The sequence below is a fragment of the Canis aureus genome, chromosome 38 (assembly GCF_053574225.1).
Source record: "Canis aureus isolate CA01 chromosome 38, VMU_Caureus_v.1.0, whole genome shotgun sequence".
NCBI lineage: Eukaryota > Metazoa > Chordata > Mammalia > Carnivora > Canidae > Canis > Canis aureus.
The window spans coordinates 12,364,342-12,385,031 of record NC_135648.1 but is presented as its reverse complement, the minus strand read 5'-3'; the positions used below and the strand labels follow the sequence as shown (position 1 = coordinate 12,385,031).

At 36.7% G+C, this 20,690-nt stretch overlaps 1 protein-coding gene across 1 annotated transcript in view; it reads right to left on the bottom strand.

The window, feature by feature from the left end:
- USH2A (usherin) overlaps positions 1–20,690 on the bottom strand; it is a 693,391-nt gene that overhangs the window by 537,201 nt on the left and 135,500 nt on the right. The window contains exon 13 of the mRNA XM_077886665.1: positions 8,788–8,971. Within this exon, the coding sequence (XP_077742791.1) occupies positions 8,788–8,971 (184 nt within the window). The remainder of the gene's footprint in view (positions 1–8,787; positions 8,972–20,690) is intronic.

Here is a 20,690-nt window from a genome sequence, read left to right as displayed (position 1 = left end):
CAACTACCCACTGAGATGAATTGAATGTGGCCCATTTTTGTCTCATTGTTTTTGGTTTAGACAAATACGATATACTTTTTTTTTTTTTGCTTTATTGATTTTCCAGTGGGCAGACTTTTTTTGCTTCATTGTTTTCGATACTGATTAAATCATGTTTGCTTTATATGTCAGAGGTAAACAGAGTGATTTTTGCACTTGGATCAGCTTTTTAAAATACATGTCCCCTTTTTGTGATAGGTAACTTTTGAAGAACGAACTACTTGGATGAAAACAGGCAAATGATTTTCCAGCTTGTTATTGTTGTGTTTGGTGGATTTTTGCTGTTGTTGCTGCAGTTTAGGGTGAGGGCTTATTTTATTTATTTTGCACTTGGAATATACAAAAAGTCTAGAAAATAAGCCAATGGAAATATATGGGAAACATAACTGTGTACAATAAAAATAACACAGAGAAGAGCTGATGTGATATGTGAACTTCATGGAGGGTTAAAGAAGATCCCCTGAAAATATAAATGGAAAAAGCAGATGAGAAAGTCAATTTATTTTCTAAATCATTAAAAAAGAGATACAATGATACTTGCATCTTCTCCTTGCATAATAAACAATATTGACAATCTGCTTATAATTTTGGAAATTGGTGGAAAAAATTGTATTTGTAAGTACCTACCAAAGTACCTAAGTCAAACAGATTTGATTGATTTTAATTGACTTCCTTTTTTAAAAAAATTTGTCATCAGGGCACCAATAGTTATTTTCCTATGCAGTACATCTGTATATGTTTAGACTATAAGTGAGTTTTTCCTTCAAAAAAAAATTCCTTCTACTAAATGGAATCTCATAAATTTTAGTCATCTTTGTGTACATTTTCAAAATAGTCAGTGTTAGTATATACACACAATAACAACCAGAAGTCAACAAAGAGATTTCAATATCATTCAGGAAAGAAATGGAAAACATAAAAAGAATAAAATCCATTTTTATCTCTTCTCAATGATGAGCAAAAGTATAAACTCAAGCAATTCTCATTGTCACATTTTGAAATATCTTTCTCTATGACCTTCTGTGCCAGAAGATTTCTCTGTAATGATTATCAACGTTAAAGTGAAAAGACACAGCCGAACTCATCAGTGGAATAAAAGGGTCAACTCAAAGCACAGGCATTCTATATGACTGACTTAGCAGAGGACAAATCCTGCTGATTTCCTTGGGCTCCAAATGGTCATAGGAAGCTTTATTCTTTCTATTCATTTCAGAGAAGCTACATTATATGTGGTAGCTCTTACTCCCAATAGTTCTTTCTAGTGGCAGCCTATGCTCAATATCAGAGCCAATCCTGTCTAATCTGTTAGAATCCTAAGCCCTACTCACATATGGGTAGTATGACTTGAATTTTAAGATTTATATCTATCCCTTTACCACAATGATGACGGCATAGGATGGCATGAGACTTTTATTTTCATTTTGGGGAGGAAATGAGGAAAGTACTGTAGAGGAGAATTAGTTTGGGGATCCCTGGGTGGCTCAGCAGTTTAGCGCCTGCCTTTGGCCCAGGGCATGATCCTGGAGTCCCAGGATCAAGTCCCACGTCAGGCTCCCTGCATGGAGCCTGCTTCACCCTTTCCCTGTCTGTCTGTCTGTCTCTTTCTCTTGATAAATAAATAAAATCTTTTAAAAAAGGAGAATTAATTCTATATTGGCTTGTTAAGGATGAAAGACACGCAAATTTAAACCTCAGAAAGATAGGTAACAACAGGTCTAAACTCATGGCAGGGAGCCGAACAGATGATGATATACTGGAGAGCTGTTAATGTTATATAATGGCTGAAATCATAAGCACAAATACACAAATTGAAGGAGCAGATTAAAAGAGGAGTTACCAGGAAAAGAGAAGATAAATCAGAGATATGACTTTGGAGGTCAAAGAAAGAGCTAATTTTAAGAAATAGAGAGGATGATAATTGATACATTGAAAAACCAGAAGTCATAATGTGGGGCTAAAACTTACAACCCTGATCAAGACTCAAGCCAAGATCAAGAGTCAGACGTTCAACCAACCAAGCCAGCCAGGTGCCCCAGTTAGATTGTAAAGCACAGGTGCAACAAGAACAAAGCTAGAGGCATCACATTTCCTGATTGCAAAATATATTACAAAGCTACATTAATCAAAACTGTATGGTACTGATATAAAAACAGACAGACTAATGGAGCAGAAGAAAAAGCCCAGAAATAAATCCATATATAATCAACCCATCTTCAGTAAGGGTGCCAAGTATACACAATGGGAGCAAAGCAGTCTCTTCTATAAATGGTGTTGGGAAAAAGGATATTCATATGCATAAGAATGAAGCTGGACCCTTAGGCAATATACACAAATCAATTCAAAATGGATTAAAGACAAAAATAAGACTGGACGCTGTAAAACTACTAGAAGAAAATATTGGTAAAAGCTGCTTGATACTGGTCTGGGCAATGATTTTTTGGGTATGACATCAAAAGCACAGACAAGAAAATAAAAAATAGATGAATGGAATTTCATTGAAAGGAAAAGCTTCTACACAGCAAAGGAAACAATCAACAGATAGAAAAGACAACCTATACAATGGGAGAAAATATCTGCAAACCATCTATTAAGGAATTAATACCAAATATATAAGAAACTCATACAATTCAATATCCAAAAAAGAAAGAAAGAAAAAAGGAAGGGAGGGAGGGAGGGAGACAGACAGAAGGACAGATGGACAGAAAGAATGGAAGAATGAAAGAAGGAAAGAGTAAGAGAAAGGAAGAAACCCAATTAAAAATGAGCAGAGGAAAATAATAGACATTTCTCCAAAGGAGACCTACAAATGGCCAACAGCTACCTGAAAAGGTGCTCAACATCATTACCCACCAGGGAAATACAAATCAAATCCACCATGAGATATCACCTCACACCTGTTATGATAGCTATTATCAAAAAGACAAAAGATAAACGTTATTGGTAAGGATGTGGAGAAAAGGGATCCCATGTATACTCCTGGTGGGAATGTAAATTGTTTCAGAAATTATGGAAAACAGCATAGAAGTTCCTCAACAAATTAGAAAGAGGACTTTATGATAAGATCCCACTTCTGGGTATATATCTAAGGAAATAAAATCAGGATCTTGAGGAGATATCTACACCCTCCATGTTCACTGCAGTATCATTCATAACAGTCAAGATACGGAAACAAATTAAATGTCCATCAAAGGATGGAAAAAGAAGATGTGTCTCTCACACACACACACACACACGCGTGCGCACGCACACACACAATGGAATTTAGTCAGCTGTGAGAAAGAAGAAAATCCTGACATTTGCAACAACATGGATGAACCTAGAAGACAGTATCCTAAGTGAAATGAAATAAGTCAGACAGAAATATAAATACTGTATTGTGTCACTTACATGTAAAATTTAAGAAAAAAATCTAAGAAAAATATCTAAGAAAAATCTAAGAAAATCTAAGAAAAAAAATGAAAAAGTCAATTTCACAAAAATAGACAGTAGGAAATTTTTTGCCAGGGGCTGGGGGCATGGAAAAATTCCTCACCTCACACACACACACACACACACACACACACACACAAAGAAAACAGCAATGACATAAGAAGATGGATATGTCAATTAGCTTGATCGCAGTGATCATTTCACAATATATATGTATATCAAAACTTCAAGTTGTACACCTTAAATATATACAATTTTTGTCAATTATACCACAATAAAGCTGAAAGGAAAAAAATAGGCTAAATTCAGATAATAAATTGTCCAGTCCAGTATGTTAGCCGACAACTTCAAACTATTCAAAGAAGAGATATTTCAAAGAACAGACTTCTCCTCTTTTTTTTTAGCTCGGTTGTGATGAGAACAGCAAGTCTACAACCAGAGAAGATAGAGTTCTATTACTGTTCTCTTTATTACTTTCATCTTCTCTCATGCATTGGCCAGAGGAGGGGTAAGAGCACCCAGGACTAGCAACCCAAAGCAGGCTGCTTTCTCTGATCCCACAGTGTACAAAGCTGACTCCACTGGAGGTGGTACTTTTGTGATTCCTTCTTTTATTTCTCTCCCTCTACTATATATCTCTCACCTGTAACTTTAGAGAAATCAGATGCATCTCTATTCCAAATGGTTGCTAACTAATTTGGTAGTCTACCAGAATCTCATTTTTTTTCTATTTGTACACCTTTGACCTTCTGGGTGGCCCTTTGTACAGGTGCTAAGATAACCAACCCCATGCTGTCTCTCTTCCTTGTAGACCTTATCTAATCATGACAAATATACTCTTTTCCTTGCCTGAGAAACTCTGGGAGTATAAAATCATCAAACCACTCTCTCTTGCTTCCCTGACAGATTGTTTCTCCTCATTCAGATTTTCCAGGTCTAAGAAATGTATCAGTCCACTGGTCTCCTTAACGTTGGGAGACACATATCACCCTGCAAGGCATCTCGTAAGACCATCTCATTGGATGACCCACTGACCCCCGCTTTCTTCCTCCAATGAAACCCCTCTCTCTAAGGTTATCTTCTCCTTAAGCCATTTTTACTTACTTTATCTGGCTATCTTCTTTTGTTTCACTCGGATGAGTGTTTTAAGTCATCTAACTAGCTCTTAGCTGTCCAAATTTTGCAAGTTCTGCTAATGCTTGCACTAAATCTGGTGAGTGAGGAATGAATGAGAAGTAGGAAAAATGTAGAAGAAAAAGATTACTCTTGGTAAATGTAACTGATTAAATAGCTAAAGAGTAGAGACCAACTCCCAGGGCTCACAGGGCAGGGCAGAGTCCAAAGAAGAGGCTTTAGGATGGGGATGAAGAACATATTTATAGATAGTTATGATACAGCCAGTGGGGAGAGATTTTAAGATAAAATAAGGGGAGGATTTTATGGAACAAAGTTCAGAGGGAAGAAGATGTAAATGGGACACAGGTTGGGGAGCAAGGGGAGAAAAATAGGAAGGGGACACATCAAGAACAGGAAATATGTCATTAAGAATTATATGTTGTTTTCTTCTAAGACTAGATTTAATATCGGGAATGAGCAACAATGTAGACCAATTGGAGCTGGAGAGAAGATAATCTGGAGAAATTTATGTCTGGTTCTATTTAGTCTATGAAGCAGAGGACAAGATTAGCTGCAAGGACAAGAACCTGAAGAGACTGAAATAGTTTAAAGGGGGAGAGAAGGCAAGAGGATGAGAAGTAAATGCATGGCAGTGGTTCCAATCAGCACAGACACATGGTCTTCAAGTCCTCCCAGGCTTGGAGCAGGAGCAGGGTCACCATTCTTGGAGCTGATTATTCAAGAGGGTTGGGATTAAGGTGGTTTTGCCTCAGACTAGAAGGTGAGAAAGTTAGAAATGGGACTGATCAAGAGAATTAGGTAGGGGTAACAGATGAGGGCTTTGAGAGAAGTTGGGAGTCAATTATGAGGGAATTTGCCTCTAGGATTTTCATGGATTCCTGTCTCACATTTAGATTAAAAAGATGTTTTATATATATAATAATTATGTACTTTATATATATAATTATTCATATATATAATTATTTTTATATATAATTATTTATATATATAAAATTTGCTTTGACATGGATGCAACTGGAAGGTATTATGCTGCATGAAATAAATCAATTGGAGAAAGACAATTATCATGTGGTTTCACTCATATGTGGAATATAGGAAATAGTGAAAGGGACTTTAAAGGAAAGGAGGGAAACTGAGTGGGGGAAAAATTAGAGAGGAAGACAAACCATGGGAGACTCCTAACTCTAGGACACAAAGTGTTGTAGAAAGGGAGGTGGGTTGGGGGATGGGGTGACTGGGTGACGGGTACTGAGGAGGGCACCTACTGAGATGAGCACTGGGTGTTGTTATACTATATGTTGGCAAATTGAATTTAAATAAAATATATTTTTAACTATGAGGGAATTTGGAAACAAGAGGATTGGAAAGATGATGTGTTCATAGAGTACCATTTCTGATATTAGGAAGATGTGAGAAGTGGAAAAGTTCAGAGTGATAAAACAAAAACAAACACAAAACAATACCCAGTTATGTTCATGAAAATTGTTTGCTGGAATGGGAATTAAATCAATGAGAGGTGAGAAGAAAAAAGACCATCTCTCTGATCAAGTTCTTAGTGAATGGAAACTTGGAAGTCTGAAGATAAGAACAATGAGTATGGAACAAAAGTAGTATTATTTCAGAGGAGAATTTGTAATTTTTGAAAGGTAGTTCCTAATCTGACTCATATAATGAGGAGTCAACTAATACATAAAGATATTCAATTATATTTATATAAAATTTCTCATGAATCTTTTTGCTTTGAATCCATACTTACCCTGAATCTTTGCTCGTTGGATCTACCTGGCTTTTCACACTCTGGCTCTGTCCTAGACTCCAATTGCACCCATTCCTTTGTATCTTACTGAGTTCTGCCTTCCTGATTTCTACCTCAGCACCTTCTAATGATGGGTTTTGGTTTTTTGAAGTTTTTTTGCTTTTTGTTTTGTTTTGTTATGTTTTGGCTCTCCATTTTCCTTATCAATTTAGGTTAACATTTAAATCCAGTCTTTAATGCAGGCAGTCCTGTCCCAGTTTTCAGGAGTCCTACTGCAGAGTGATAGGTGATAGCATACTATTCTGTACATCATTCTTGATCCTGAATTCAACTGGGGTGGGGACTGGGATGGGTACATAAATTAGAGGGAAGCAGACCAGGATAAAGGTCAGCTTGACTGTAAGAGCATCGAAGAGCAGATGAGTAGTGTAATGGAGGAATCGGGATTCACTTAAATTTAAGTGAAACAGCTCAGACCATTAGAAATCTCTCTACCATTCATCAGTGGTTTTACTAGTAACACTGGGAAGAACAATGAGGAGGATCAGTAGGAGGGAAATGGGAAAGAGGTTGGCACAAAACATTATAGATGTGCATGAGTATTCCAAGGACAAGAGTATTTGGGGGAAATATTTTTCTCTGGTAATTATTTTTTTAAGATTTTATTTATTTATTCATGAGAGAGACAGAGAAAGGCAGGGACACAGGCAGAGGGAGAAGCAGGTTCCATGCAGGGAACCCGATGTGGGACTCGATCCCAGGTCTCCAGGATCATGCCCTGGGCTGAAGGCTGCACTAAACCGCTGAGCCACCCAGGCTGTCCTTTCTCTGGTAAACTATGGAAAATGTAAGAAACCTAAAGACAGAGGTGGCCAGAAGTGAAACAAGCCAACCTAAGAATTCCAACTGGGGAATTTGTGAGATGGTCTTTCAACAAAAATTATGTAGAGGAGACAGTATGTACAGTAACCAGTTCTAACTTTACTACTGAATTACAGATAATAGTTTTTGTTTAACATTTACTGTATCATGTGTTTTCTATACTCATTCACAGTGATTGAGTATTTGTGGAAAAGAGTGGTAATGCTCTCAGACTACCAAGATGATATTCCTTCCAATAGTAACAGAAGAGGAACAGGATGTTGTTTTTCTTTTTAAAGGTATATAAAAAAATAAAAATAAAAAAGGTCTAATAAGAAAAATAATCATTTTAATAAATATTTTAAATGTCATGTTAAAGATTTTAAATCGCATTGGATTTTAGTAGAAAGCCAGATGCACTGGTTTTGAGTTCTTTTTCAATAATTTACCCTGTCACCCTGTCCACACTCTAATCGAGGTGTTAATGAAGAGTGTAACAGCCAAAAGGTAGGCAGCAGGGGACAATGAGTTGAAAAGAGCCCAGATAATCTCAAACTCTTGAATAATTAGCAATTATATTTATAAACACACACACACACACACACACATTGAGAAACAGCTTTGATTGGTGTGTACAGAACATATTACTAGTTGCTTAGGGATAGGAATTCCAAAGAATTCACTGGTATAGTCCCAACCCTAGACAAACTTAGAATCTGACTAGACCCAAAAAACACACATGGAATTGGTATTCCAGCACATTTTCAAAAATACAGCAATGAGCATAAATGCATGAAAATAAATGCCCACAGATATACAGGAAATGAGATATAAAACTTTAAAGACTGCGTAACTTTGAAAAGGGGGTAATTTACTTTCAAAATATACTTTACACACTAGGGAAAAAATCATATAACTTAATTCAAAAATATGTTTGCATCTGCTGGTCTTCTTTTTCTGATTTTTTTTTTTTTTGCTTTTTTTTTTTTTTTCTCTCTGTCTCTCTTTCTTTTTCTTTTTTTCCTGCTGGCATTTAAATCTAAATTTGAAAGGCCAGGACAACAGAAATGGATACATTTTTTGTAAAAAGGCAATAAATTCAGGGGTCATGTAAAATAAAGGTTCTACACACATAGGCTGCGTATCCCAGCCCTTGTACTGTGTATGTGTGTGCACATGTGCACACATTTACTTCTATGAATATCTCTTTACCTGTCTTTATCCATCCAAATTGCAAGTTCTTTGAGGGAAAAGGATTTTATCTAGTTAAGTATTCCCAGACCTTAATACTAGGGCTATCTGTCAACATACAGCAACCTATACATTGGAACTCTAGGAAATATTCAAAGATTACTATTATGTTCAATGATGCAGGTATCAAAGAGTCAAAATTATACCAACAAACTAGGGAGGAAAGACAATGTTTCTTTTTACAAAAAATACTGACAAATAAATCATTGTTAGGAGAAAAATTAATTACAAATATAATCCAATATAAATATTTAAATATTGTTACAAAATAAAAATTAAAAAAAAAATAAATAAATATTGTTACAAATGTTTACCTTCCAGTCTGAGGATCAAATCCAAAGTAAAGGTCTCTACAATGGTCACAACTTTCCCCAGCAACAGAAGCATCTTGGCAAATGCACTGACCAGTTAGGCTATTACAGATGTGATGAACTGCACCCATTTTGTGGCATGAACATGGCAGGCAGCCAGTGGCATTGCCTGGAGAAATATAAAAACCTGGAAAAGAAGAAATGAAAAGTTTTTATGTAGCCTTCCCATCCATTCTTTTCTTTAAAAGATAGTTAATTACACCTAAAACCAGAATGCTATCACAGCACTTCCAAATTCCCAATACAAATGTGGTCATAGCTGCTCTTACCTAGTGTATCAGTTACAAACAGAGAAGGGCTGAGTAAATAATTTACATTATACCTGGGCATCTCCAAGACAACTAAAATTCAGTATGTTTAAAATCTACTTCATGATCTTTCCATTAGAAACCAGTCCTCCTTCAATATCTCCATTCCAGCAAATAGTACCATCATTCATTCAGCTGCTCAGCCTAAACCCTGTGACATCTTTGGAAAGGTGGCCAAAGTACAAGATGGCCAGTTAAATTTAAATTTCTGATAAACAATGAGGTTTTTTTTGGTAAAAGTCTGTGATATTGGCTTATATTAAAATGTATGATTATCTAAAATTTAAATTTAACTGAGCATCCTGTAGTTTGCTAAAACTGGAAACCCTTGAGTCCTTCACATCCCTCTACCTCTACATCTAGCTAATTACCATATCCTATGGATATTATCTTCCAAAAAATTTAAACTTTCTACCCTCCATCCCTATTGCCATCTCCCTAGTCAAAGTCACCACCAAGTTTTTTTTTTTTTATTTTGATTTTAAATATTTTATTTATTCATGAGACACATACACACAGAGACAGACACATAGACAGAGGGAGAAGCAGGCTCCCTGCAGGGAGCCCAATGCAGGACTCAATCCCCGGACCCCAGGATCATGACCTGAGCCAAAGGCAGACACTCAACCACTGAGCCATCCAGGTGTCCCACCACCAAGTTTATTATAGTTCATGCTATAGACCAGAGACAATGGTAAGAGCCTTATATTCATGACCTCACTCCTCAAGGGAGTGCTGGTAATTCAGGTATTCTTATTATGTCCATCACATATATGAGAACACTGAAGGTTAGGATGGTTAACAAACTTTCCCCAAATAGTAGTCAACAAATAGATTGACACTCATCTCAACTACAGAGGCCATCTTATCTCATGGTATCCCTCTTGTCCCCCTCCAATCTATTCTTCATGGTATAGCTGGAACAACCTTTTTCAGAGTGTAGTTTGAACACCTCGTTCCTCTATTGAAAATTGTTTGATAACATCCTCTTCTCTTTGGGGAATAAAAATCCAAGTCCCTAACCCAGCCTCCAGCCCCAGCAGGTCCCACCTCTATATTGGTTTCATTTCACTGTTAATTCCCAACTCAGTCTGCTCCAGTCATATCTCTTCTTGATATCTTAAGGCCTTTTCATTGGCAGGTCTGTCTGCTGAAACGATTTTGACCCATTTTTTTCTGCTTAGCTCTCTTCTATGCACATCAGGTCTGTGGCTTCCTTGAGTAACCTATCCTAGGCCAGTTTAAACATGCCTGTTCCAGTTTCAAAACATCTTATTTCCTTTATTTTTTTTTTAATTTTTATTTATTTATGATAGTCACAGAGAGAGAGAGAGAGAGGCAGAGACACAGGCAGAGGGAGAAGCAGGCTCCATGCACCAGGAGCCTGATGTGGGATTCGATCCGGGTCTCCAGGATCGCGCCCTGGGCCAAAGGCAGGCGCCAAACCGCTGCGCCACCCAGGCATCCCTCTTATTTCCTTTAGAAATTTATTTCCTCATGAAAATTATAATTAAACTCATTTTCACCCGATTGTAACCTCCATGAAGGCAGGAACATTGTCTGATGAATTCACCACTGCCTGCCCAGCACCCAGGACAGTGCTTGTCACAAAGTAGGCACTCCCTAAACATTTGATGCATTCACACAAATGTACCAAATTATAAATAGGTATTGATTTCCATATGTATTCCATTTTAAAACTCACAGAATTTAGGTTAATTATAAAACCTGTATTTGTTTCTTATAGCAGAAGGAAACAAAAATATGATTCAAATATTTTCAAGTTTCTCAAAATTTCATATAATCAATAGCTATAAAATTAAGAAAGGCATTAGACACTAGAAGGATGGAGCAGGTATATGAGGGAGAAATGGTTCTTGGTGTTGTGTGCTATGTGTGCACGCACACACACACATAAGCACATCCATAATGTTACAAGGAATTTTATTGAAACAAGAGGGAGAGGGATTGCAGAATGATTCTATTTTTTTTTAATTTATTTTTTATTGGTGTTCAATTTACCAACATACAGAATAACCCCCAGTGCCCGTCACCCATTCACTCCCACCCCCCACCCTTCCCTTCCCTCCCCTTCCACCACCCCTAGTTCGTTTCCCAGAGTTAGCAGTCTTTACATTCTGTCTCCCTTTCTGATATTTCCCACACATTTCTTCTCCCTTCCCTTCTATTCCCTTTCACTATTATTTATATTCTCCACATGAATGAGAACATATAATGTTTGTCCTTCTCCGACTGACTTACTTCACTCAGCATAATACCCTCCAGTTCCATCCACGTTGAAGCAAATGGTGGGAATTTGTCATTTCTAATAGCTGAGTAATATTCCATTGTATACATAACCACATCTTCTTCATCCACTCATCTTCGATGGACACCGAGGCTCCTTCCACAGTTTGGCTATTGTGGCCATTGCTGCTATAAACATCGGGGTGCAGGTGTCCCGGCGTTTCATTGCATCTGTATCTTTGGGGTAAATCCCCAACAGTGCAATTGCTGGGTCATAGGGCAGGTCTATTTTTAACTCTTTGAGGAACCTCCACACAGTTTTCCAGAGTGGCTGCACCAGTTCACAGTCCCACCAACAGTGTAAGAGGGTTCCCTTTTCTCCGCATCCTCTCCAACATTTGTTGTTTCCTGCCTTGTTAATTTTCCCCATTCTCACTGGTGTGAGGTGGTATCTCATTGTAGTTTTCATTTGTATTTCCCTGATGGCAAGTGATGCAGAGCATTTTCTCATGTGCGTGTTGGCCATGTCTATGTCTTCCTCTGTGAGATTTCTGTTCATGTCTTTTGCCCATTTCATGATTGGATTGTTTGTTTCTTTGGTATTGAGTTTCATAAGAATGATTCTAATCAATAAAGTTCTGACAAGTGAAAATGATCTCTATAAGTGTCATGATCACTAATTTAGGTCTATATCACTGATATTGAAAGAGAAAAAGAACATGAACACAAAGTGGATCCACTGTGTGTAACTATGCTATAGGGAGAAACAAAAACTAATTGGAACATATTATAAATCTCAGTTGAGGCTCTGGTTGAAAACAGGCCATTCTTTCATAGCCATCAACAATTTGTTTTTCTTCTCTTAGGCCCAGCATATTCTCTCTTAGAAAGCTTCAGAAATAGTCAAATAGAAAAAGATCGTGCTCAAAGAAAAGGAAGAAACTCAAAATCAGTGCCATTCCAATCTGTTGGAAAGAGCTGACTGATCTTGTCATTTTTTTAGAGTAATTGACAATATATTATGTCATTTGCTTCTTTGTATCCATCGATAGCAATCTGCCTTATATGAGTTTCCAGAAATAGTTATGCAAATTAATATATATTCTCATACCTGATTCATCATACGATCAAAGTCACATACTTCAAAGGCTTTTATTTTGAATTCAAGACCACTGTGGTTGTGATTCCATGTATTTTTCTTCCTGTGAAGATACCTAGGTCCTTAAATTCATGATGATGCCATCATGAATGTACTAACAGCTCTCCAATTTGGATAAATTACCCATTAGCACAGATACTTAGAAGTAGAATTAATTTGGACTTACTGCAATAGCTTCAAGCCATGGAGAACTCTAGAATGATTAGGGATGATTTTTTTTACAAGAAATGATTTATTAGATAAATCTGTAAAGACAAGAGGGGAGTATATTTTGGTGCAGAAAATTGGGTTGCCCAACATTTAGAAAATAAAAACTGCCATAGAAAAATCAGCAATATAAGCAGAGAAAAACAAAAATGAAAAACAAAACAAAACAAAACAAAACAAAACAAAAAACAGGGAAGCTGCAACCTGGAGGTAGGTCTTCAAGGAAATGCCTGTATTAGAACTCGCCTTGTGGTTAATTCCCCTCCTCCTCTCTGGAGCACGATTATAAAGGTTAATCCCACCAGTATTTTCGTTGTCCTATTTTTAAGCAGTTCTAATTAGGATGACTCAGGTACCTTCCTGCTCAGTGATTACTTCTTGCCTTACCTGAATGTGCCTAATTCTAGACCATTACCTCTCCTTTTATGACTTCCAACTATAGAAAACAACATTTTCTCTTCCCTCCTACTTAAACTTCAACTCCAGAGTGTGGCTTAAAGATAACTGACCTTAATTTTCTTTCACTCAATACATTTCTGATCTTCTTCCATTAGCTCCACTTCATGTTCCACATCTTCAGGTCCGTAACATTTTAACTGATCTTTTTGAAATTTCTCTCCATGAATGATTTCGTACCACATTGTGAAGCACGGTCATTAGGACAATGCTATTACCTTACATTACTGTAGTGCTGAGAGTTCGCATAGATATAGCACAGATCAGCCCACTAAAGTTTGTGACTTTCCCCAGTTTTATTTCAGAGAACCCTTGCTCCCAAACAAGACAGGCTGAATGGGGAAAACAAGGTGTTTTGCAGTTAAAGCAAAAAGTCACCCATTTTACAAAATAGTGCCGCTTTATCCAAGAGAAGACTCGCAGAATCCTTAGAGTTCAAAGTTATTAGCAAGGCAACTGGTATTATCTCCTGTAGTGGCTATTTGCACAGCACAGCACTGTCCTGGGCATAAAAGAAGAGCCCATTTCCTAGCAATGTCCCTCCTGAGGACCATGAACAACCAGGCTTTGCCACGGTCTTGAAATGGGAGAAAGAAAACAAGTTTAACCCCTAGGCCTTATTCAGGAAAGGAGGGCAGAGCTGAGGCTAAGCACTAATTATAAGCCATTTAGAAGAAATGATTCTCACCTTAAGCCAGAGAATGGACATAATGCTAAGAAAAGAGTCTAGGGAGAAATCTGTGGCTCACCTACACCAAGCAACAAGACTTTTTTAGTAATGATTTTAAAAATCAACATTTTCAGAAATAACTATGGTAAGTGATGCTAATTTTCAAATTAAAGCAATAATAATTTTCTTCCATTGTGGTAATTTTACATAAAAATAATGCTAAAATTATTGTTTATAGAGTTGACCAAATGTCAATAAGTGCATAAATATTAATATTACTCATCCCAAGATATACTTTTTCTTATTTAAGAGTTTTTTTTAAAAAAAAACTCTTCTCAATTAGTTTAGATATGTTTTAAAATCTCCGCTCCTCTTCCTTCTTCCTGAACTGTTATACTCTCCATGATTAGTTTATCAAAAGTAAACAGGAGTTTACTTTTAAGAATTATGTGCTCAACTAAGTCTTCCATATCGCCCATCCTTCAAGAATGAATCAATTCCTTCACTTTACCACTTCTCTATATCAGACATTTCTAATACTGCACCTACTGTGTTATGTTTACATACAGGTCCATTTCTCCTACTAAAGCATGATACCTTAATATAATGATGATTGTATATCTTACACCAACATAGCCCCTGGTACTTTATGTTCAATAGATGTTTATTGAAAATATGGATATGTGAATGAAATGGGTAGATGGCTAGATGAGTAGGTGGCTGGGTACCTGGCCAGTTGGATATGCTACCCCTTAAAATACGACATGATCTTTTTAGCACTTTAAAGAAACATAGTAAAGATAAATCTGTGAGTCATAAAATGATTGGTCAGAGTGGCCTAGCCCATCAGGAAGGGTAGCAGGGAATGTATATGAATCAGGAACAATATATATGAAATGTAATCTTTGTCATATCAACAGATAGAAAAGAACTTCTGAAAAAAAAAATGTCATCCCAAAACTATATCTCCTGTTCTTAGGGCCAAGGATCTAATAACATGCTCACATAAATGAAAACATTGTATTAGACTCTTCTGTTTTATAAAAACCTAGTTGTTCTATTTATGGGAATATGCATGAAAGGCCTCCAAATGCATGTTCTTTAAAAATCAAATTCAATAACAACAATGAATATAAATAATGACAGCTGTGACTATGTCTTAGAAATTATAACACATAGATAAGTGTTTTCACAATCCACAGAAACACTTTAATACATTTTTATTCTTTAGTCCCATTTTTTTCCCAGTCTCAGTGGTTAACCAATGATATGCTCTGAAGTTTCTCTCTCATGCCATTGTCACCATCTCCAACAGAAAATTTTCTCCATCAGAAATTTCACCAACTTAGTCCATGGAAATCATTACATTTCTAGGCAACTCAGTTCAACTCTTCATTACCAGATCATGGTAGCCTCTCAGAACTCTGTTAATTTTCATTTTATGACTATTACACAATAGAGATACCCCAGGACCTAACGCAGTCAGCTAGACCCATGGGTGGAGATGAGCCTGAGGAAAGAGGGAATCTACAAACACTTGTAAGAGTATCTTTTTTAACTCGCCCTCAAATATGTATTGAGTGAATGATTTTGACAAATATTGAGTTATTCAGAAAAATTGTTTACTCTTTCAGAGTGCAGACACTGAGGTCAGTTGGACGTGGATTTATAAATGGTTCTTTTACTTAATTAGAATCCATTTCCCTTACTATAAAGTGGGAAAATACTGGTCCTTCCAGCATATAAATATTGTGCATATTCAATGGGACTTTTCAGATAAAACCCTAACCCAGGGTCTGGCAAACAAACAGTACACATTCAGTAAATATTATCTATTATCATCATTGCCATTTTTATGAGGCAATTTTCTAGGAAAGTGAGATTTTCCTTAAGTTAAAGTTTAAATAATGACTTGTCAATGTACTACCCCCCACCCCCACCCCGCCACACACACACACAGATGTGCCTGGGATTATGGTCCCTATTGCTTATGACAAAATTCTTTCCTGGTGGTTTATCATGGAAGAGGCTCTTATTCTGAGGCTCAGGTCTTTCTGTGGAAAACATATTAATCTCCAAAGCTGTTTCACCAAACACTAGGATATGTGGCATAACCGGACCTCAACTTTGATGCACTGATTTTTAATGGAATATCAGCCATCTAATTCTGATTCCACTGGCAGAGTCTTGCATGCAATTCTGGTTTATGAGCTCATTACTTAACAAATATGATATGCTTCTTAATGAAACAAGATACTTTGTTTTACTTTCTAATAGTCTATATGAATTATAAAACAAAACCAAAAGTAAATATCAGAGGGAAGCATGAGGAATTGTCCTATTAGCACAAAACATGTCATACAAAGCTGTTTTCATTATAAATTAGCCTTTATTTTATTCCAGAGCTGCAGAGTCCTCAATAAACCCTCTCTGCCTCTGGTTCTCAAGGACAAGGGTGGGTCATTGGCTCAGGATGCCTTGACATCCTTCCCTGCATTTCTCGGCCTAGCCTCTGATTAAGTGCTTGCTGTTGAACGTTACGAGGTCATCCAGCACTGAAAAAACGAACTGGGAAAACATATTTAGTGCTATATTTATTAGTGTGGGTATGTGTACATTCATATATGTACACACACTCCAAATAATTTTAAATTAAAGCATTTTTAAAATACTTAATGGAGGTTAAGCAGCATTTTTAACCTCTGTTCAAGTTATTGAATGGCATATTAAAACCAATGTGGCTCTAATGTACCTTCTAATGTGCACTGCTGCTTTAACAAATTGCCTATAAATTTTAGTTGAATTAAGCCTATTCCTTGTACATTCATAGTAAGGTTAGGTTAATAATACATGAGGTTTCATTATATGCACCTTCCTTAATAATGTTTTTTAAGAAAGTGGGACAAGAATCTATGGGCAATAGTCTAGTAGGGGCCAGTAATATTTACAACCACAGATGAGAAAGGCAGGCAGGAGTCTGGAGGCTTACGAATTCATCCCTCCTAACCTACCCCATGCTTCTCCCTCCATGCCCCACTACTCACACACACTAGCATGGAGCTTCTCCCCTGTGGTATATGATCTAGGTCTCTCAGATGTGTTTAAAGAAGTAGAAAGAAAGCTTCAAGTTGCAGCAGTGCATTTTAATGTGCGTACTGCAGAGCTGGCTACTGTGAAACATCTGTTTATGATAAAGATACTTCAGGATATGGGTCCTTTTTTTCAATGTAACTTTCACAGTAAGTGACAATAAAACCCACCCAAAAAATTCAAAGTAATTTCTGAAGCTAGAATGCAGGACCAAAAAGAAAAAATAAAGGTCCACAAACACATTTGACCTTCCCATATGCTACACCCATGTGTACAGAATATCTTGTTTTGTCAAAAAAAAAAAAAATCCATTAGGCATTTAGATCACTATTTTCTTTCCTCCCTGGCAGGGTGAAAACTACATCCTCTCTGTATGTCACCAAAGGAGCACTCACAGACTTGCACTGTGCCTGAACCTAAATAGAAGAAAATACCACTGGGAGATATATATATATATATATATATATATATATATATATATATATATTTTTTTTTTTTTTTTTGAGAGAGAGAGAGAGAGAGAGAGAGAGAGCTTAAGCAGCAGGAGGGGCAGAGGGCAGGGAGAAAGGGAATCTGAAGTGGGCTCCACACCCAGCATGGAGCCCACCATGGGTTTCATCTCACAACCCTGAGATCATGACCTGAGCCAAAAGCAAGAGTCAGTTGCTTAACCGACTATGCCATCCAGGTGCCCCGCCCCTGAGGTAATTTTTAAATGTAACTATTTCTTACTTAGGGGAACACAGATGGAGCATATACTAGGGAGACACCGCCCTATGTGCCCAGGACAGAGCACTGAACAATGTGAGAAACATTAGTTATACTGTAGTCTGGAAAGGAACAAATGATCCAAAGACTCTTGGAAATGAGGTCAGAGAGAGATCATGGGTGTTACAGTTCATGTGGGCCATGTTTTCTACCCACAATAATGGGAAGTCAGTAAAGGATGAAGTGATATGGTTTAACTAAAGTTTGAACAGCATCCCTTTGGCTGCAAATTAAGAAATGACTAGAGAAGAATAAAGAGGAGAGAGAAAGTTTAGGATGCTTGTCAGCTAAACCAAAAGGAAGATAAAAATGGGTGAGTGGGGCAGTAAAAAGTGGTCCAGTTCTGGGTCAATTTGAAAGTAAAAGCAACAAGACTGACTTTGATAAAAGAGACCAGGGTTGTAGAAACAGAGGGGAAATCAGAGGAAAGCTGTAAGGATTTGGCTGAAAAGATTATAACCCAGAAACTACCAAGATAACATATCAGTTAAGCAGAGTTGAACACTTTTTCCCTTCTGAAATCCCTAAAAAAGAAATAAAAGAAAAGATAGAAGAGGAAATGGAGGTCAATGGTATGTCTGCAAGTAAAACCTAAGCATTTGCAGTAGAGAGGCCAACAGTAAGCTGATTGATACGAGTGGTATAAATCTAGAAAGAAAGGTTTAGAATTGAAGATTCCAGAGTTTTCTGAAGTCAGGTGTGAGGAATAGTTAACCCCCTCCCAAACCAGAAGATTTTCCCTCTTGCATTTTGAGAGAAGACGGTGAGTTTTCTCTTTAGAAGTTAAACCAGAGAGTGCATGGACTCGACAGATGCAGGGGAAAAGTGCTACAGTGAATGCAGGGATTACATATAAGGGTGCCCTGTGATATTTGATTTCACATGTCAACTTGGGTAAACCTGGGGTCAGTTGTTTGATCAAACACTAGTCTAGATGTTGTTGTAAAGGTGCTTTATACAGAATACAAGAACATTAGCCTACAGACAAAAGGGCCCACTGAGTGCTCAGAAGAATTATTTAACAAAAGCATATTGTTGTGAAATTGTCAGAAATGAGGGATATAGAAACAGAAGCTTCTAGATTGTAAGAAAGAAAAAAAAGAAGAAAGAAAGAAAAATACAGGAAAAAAATCTAATTGGCACTGCAAGAAGATAATGGTGAAATAATTTTTTGAGTGAAAATGATTCTATATAATAATGATAAAATTTCAGGTAGTTATGTATGGAATAAAGTTTTTTTGCAGACATTCAAAATTCTAAAAATATTATTTCTTCCCCGTACCCTTTCTCACAAGCTACTGGAGTGTGTTCTTTACCAAATACACATATAATATAAGATAAAAGAACACATAGGATTCAGGAAAGGGGTCCAACAAAGGATATACGTGAAGGAAATTCTCAGTACAGCTGATATATATACATATGCCTTATTGGTTCTGTTTCTCTGGAGAACCCTAGCATAGATACTCTTCTTAAAATTCCTGATTATTTCTCAGTGTCTTCAATTAAACCACTTACTCAGTGCAAGCAGTGTATAAGGTATTACATTAGTATGGTAGCTACACAAGTTGAATAAGATAATCCTTACTCTCAAGATATCAAAACTTCAACAAGGGAAATAAGCATCTACACAAATAAGTAAAATACAAGAATGTATTAAATACGATCATTATTTACACTAGTAGGGATGATCCTCATTCTATATTTTCCTTAAAAGGGAGGACAATTTGCCATAAACCTTTGGAGAGGAGTTTCATGACCAACGTGCTTAGGCAAATAGTCATGAAGATAATACTCTCCTAGAAAACCAATACCATCTGAGATAAATCTCAAAAAGGAAGAGGCCCGTGGGAGACAGAGGAGACCATCAGGGGAAAGAAAATGGTTGAGTATGACTTTCCAATATTTTAATTTTTAAATTTAATTTGTATTTTTTATCAAAATTTACATGCAAATAGTTTAAAAAATCAAGTAGAATTTAAAGGCTCACAGTGTATAATAGCAGTCCTCTTGCCTGTTCACAGCAACCACCTTCATCTGGCTTTTATTTTTGTATTTCTTTATAACATCCATATATTGTTCCATCTCAATTTTGAAAATTTAGATTATTGTCTTTCTACAATAGAGGATGAGTACTCAGCTTTTTCTATGCCTCCTCAATAATCTCTTGATTTGGTTAAATCACATTCAGAGATTGACTATATGACTATATAAATCTATTTCACAGCTATGCCATATAATATGCTTTGATTATATTTCCTTTCTTGAAAATTTTGCCTTTAATTAGTTTTGAAGGAATCTCTTAGATATTTCTAGGAATCAAAACTCTCCAATAGAAATATACTCAAGAAAAAAATAGGAAATATACTCAATAAATCTGTTTCTTTTTCCTTCTACCAAATAGGTTAACTCAGAGGAGGATCAAACCCTTGATCCTCCCATTCTGATTTGAGCCAGTTGATCTAGCTATATTCTAGGTCAGAACAAAAGACTCAATAGGCTTCACAACAGATAATCACTCAAAGGGATAGAACATTTGATCTAGTAGCTTTGGCTGGTTTATTTAGAAAAAAAAGGATATGTAAATCATGGTGATTTGTGCAGGTGACTATCTTATTTCCAAAATAAGAGATATTAATAAATAGTAAAAGAAGAAAAGCATCATATTAGTATATAAAAGAAGTGACTACAAATTTGGAAAGATGATCCTGAAGCCAAAAGACTGCAATGTATTATAGCAGTCATGTGGGCCATCTGCACAGCTCTCAATAATTGTCCTGTTTACTGGGATACCTACCACCCCGCTCCTACCTTAAGGACTGGTCCCTAGAAGTCATGCTTCTTTTTAGTGATCCTAACACTCTTGGCCATAGCGAATTGCCTTAGGCACAGCCACCCTAACAAAACTGAGTCCATTAGAATTTCTTTCTTGGAATTGTAA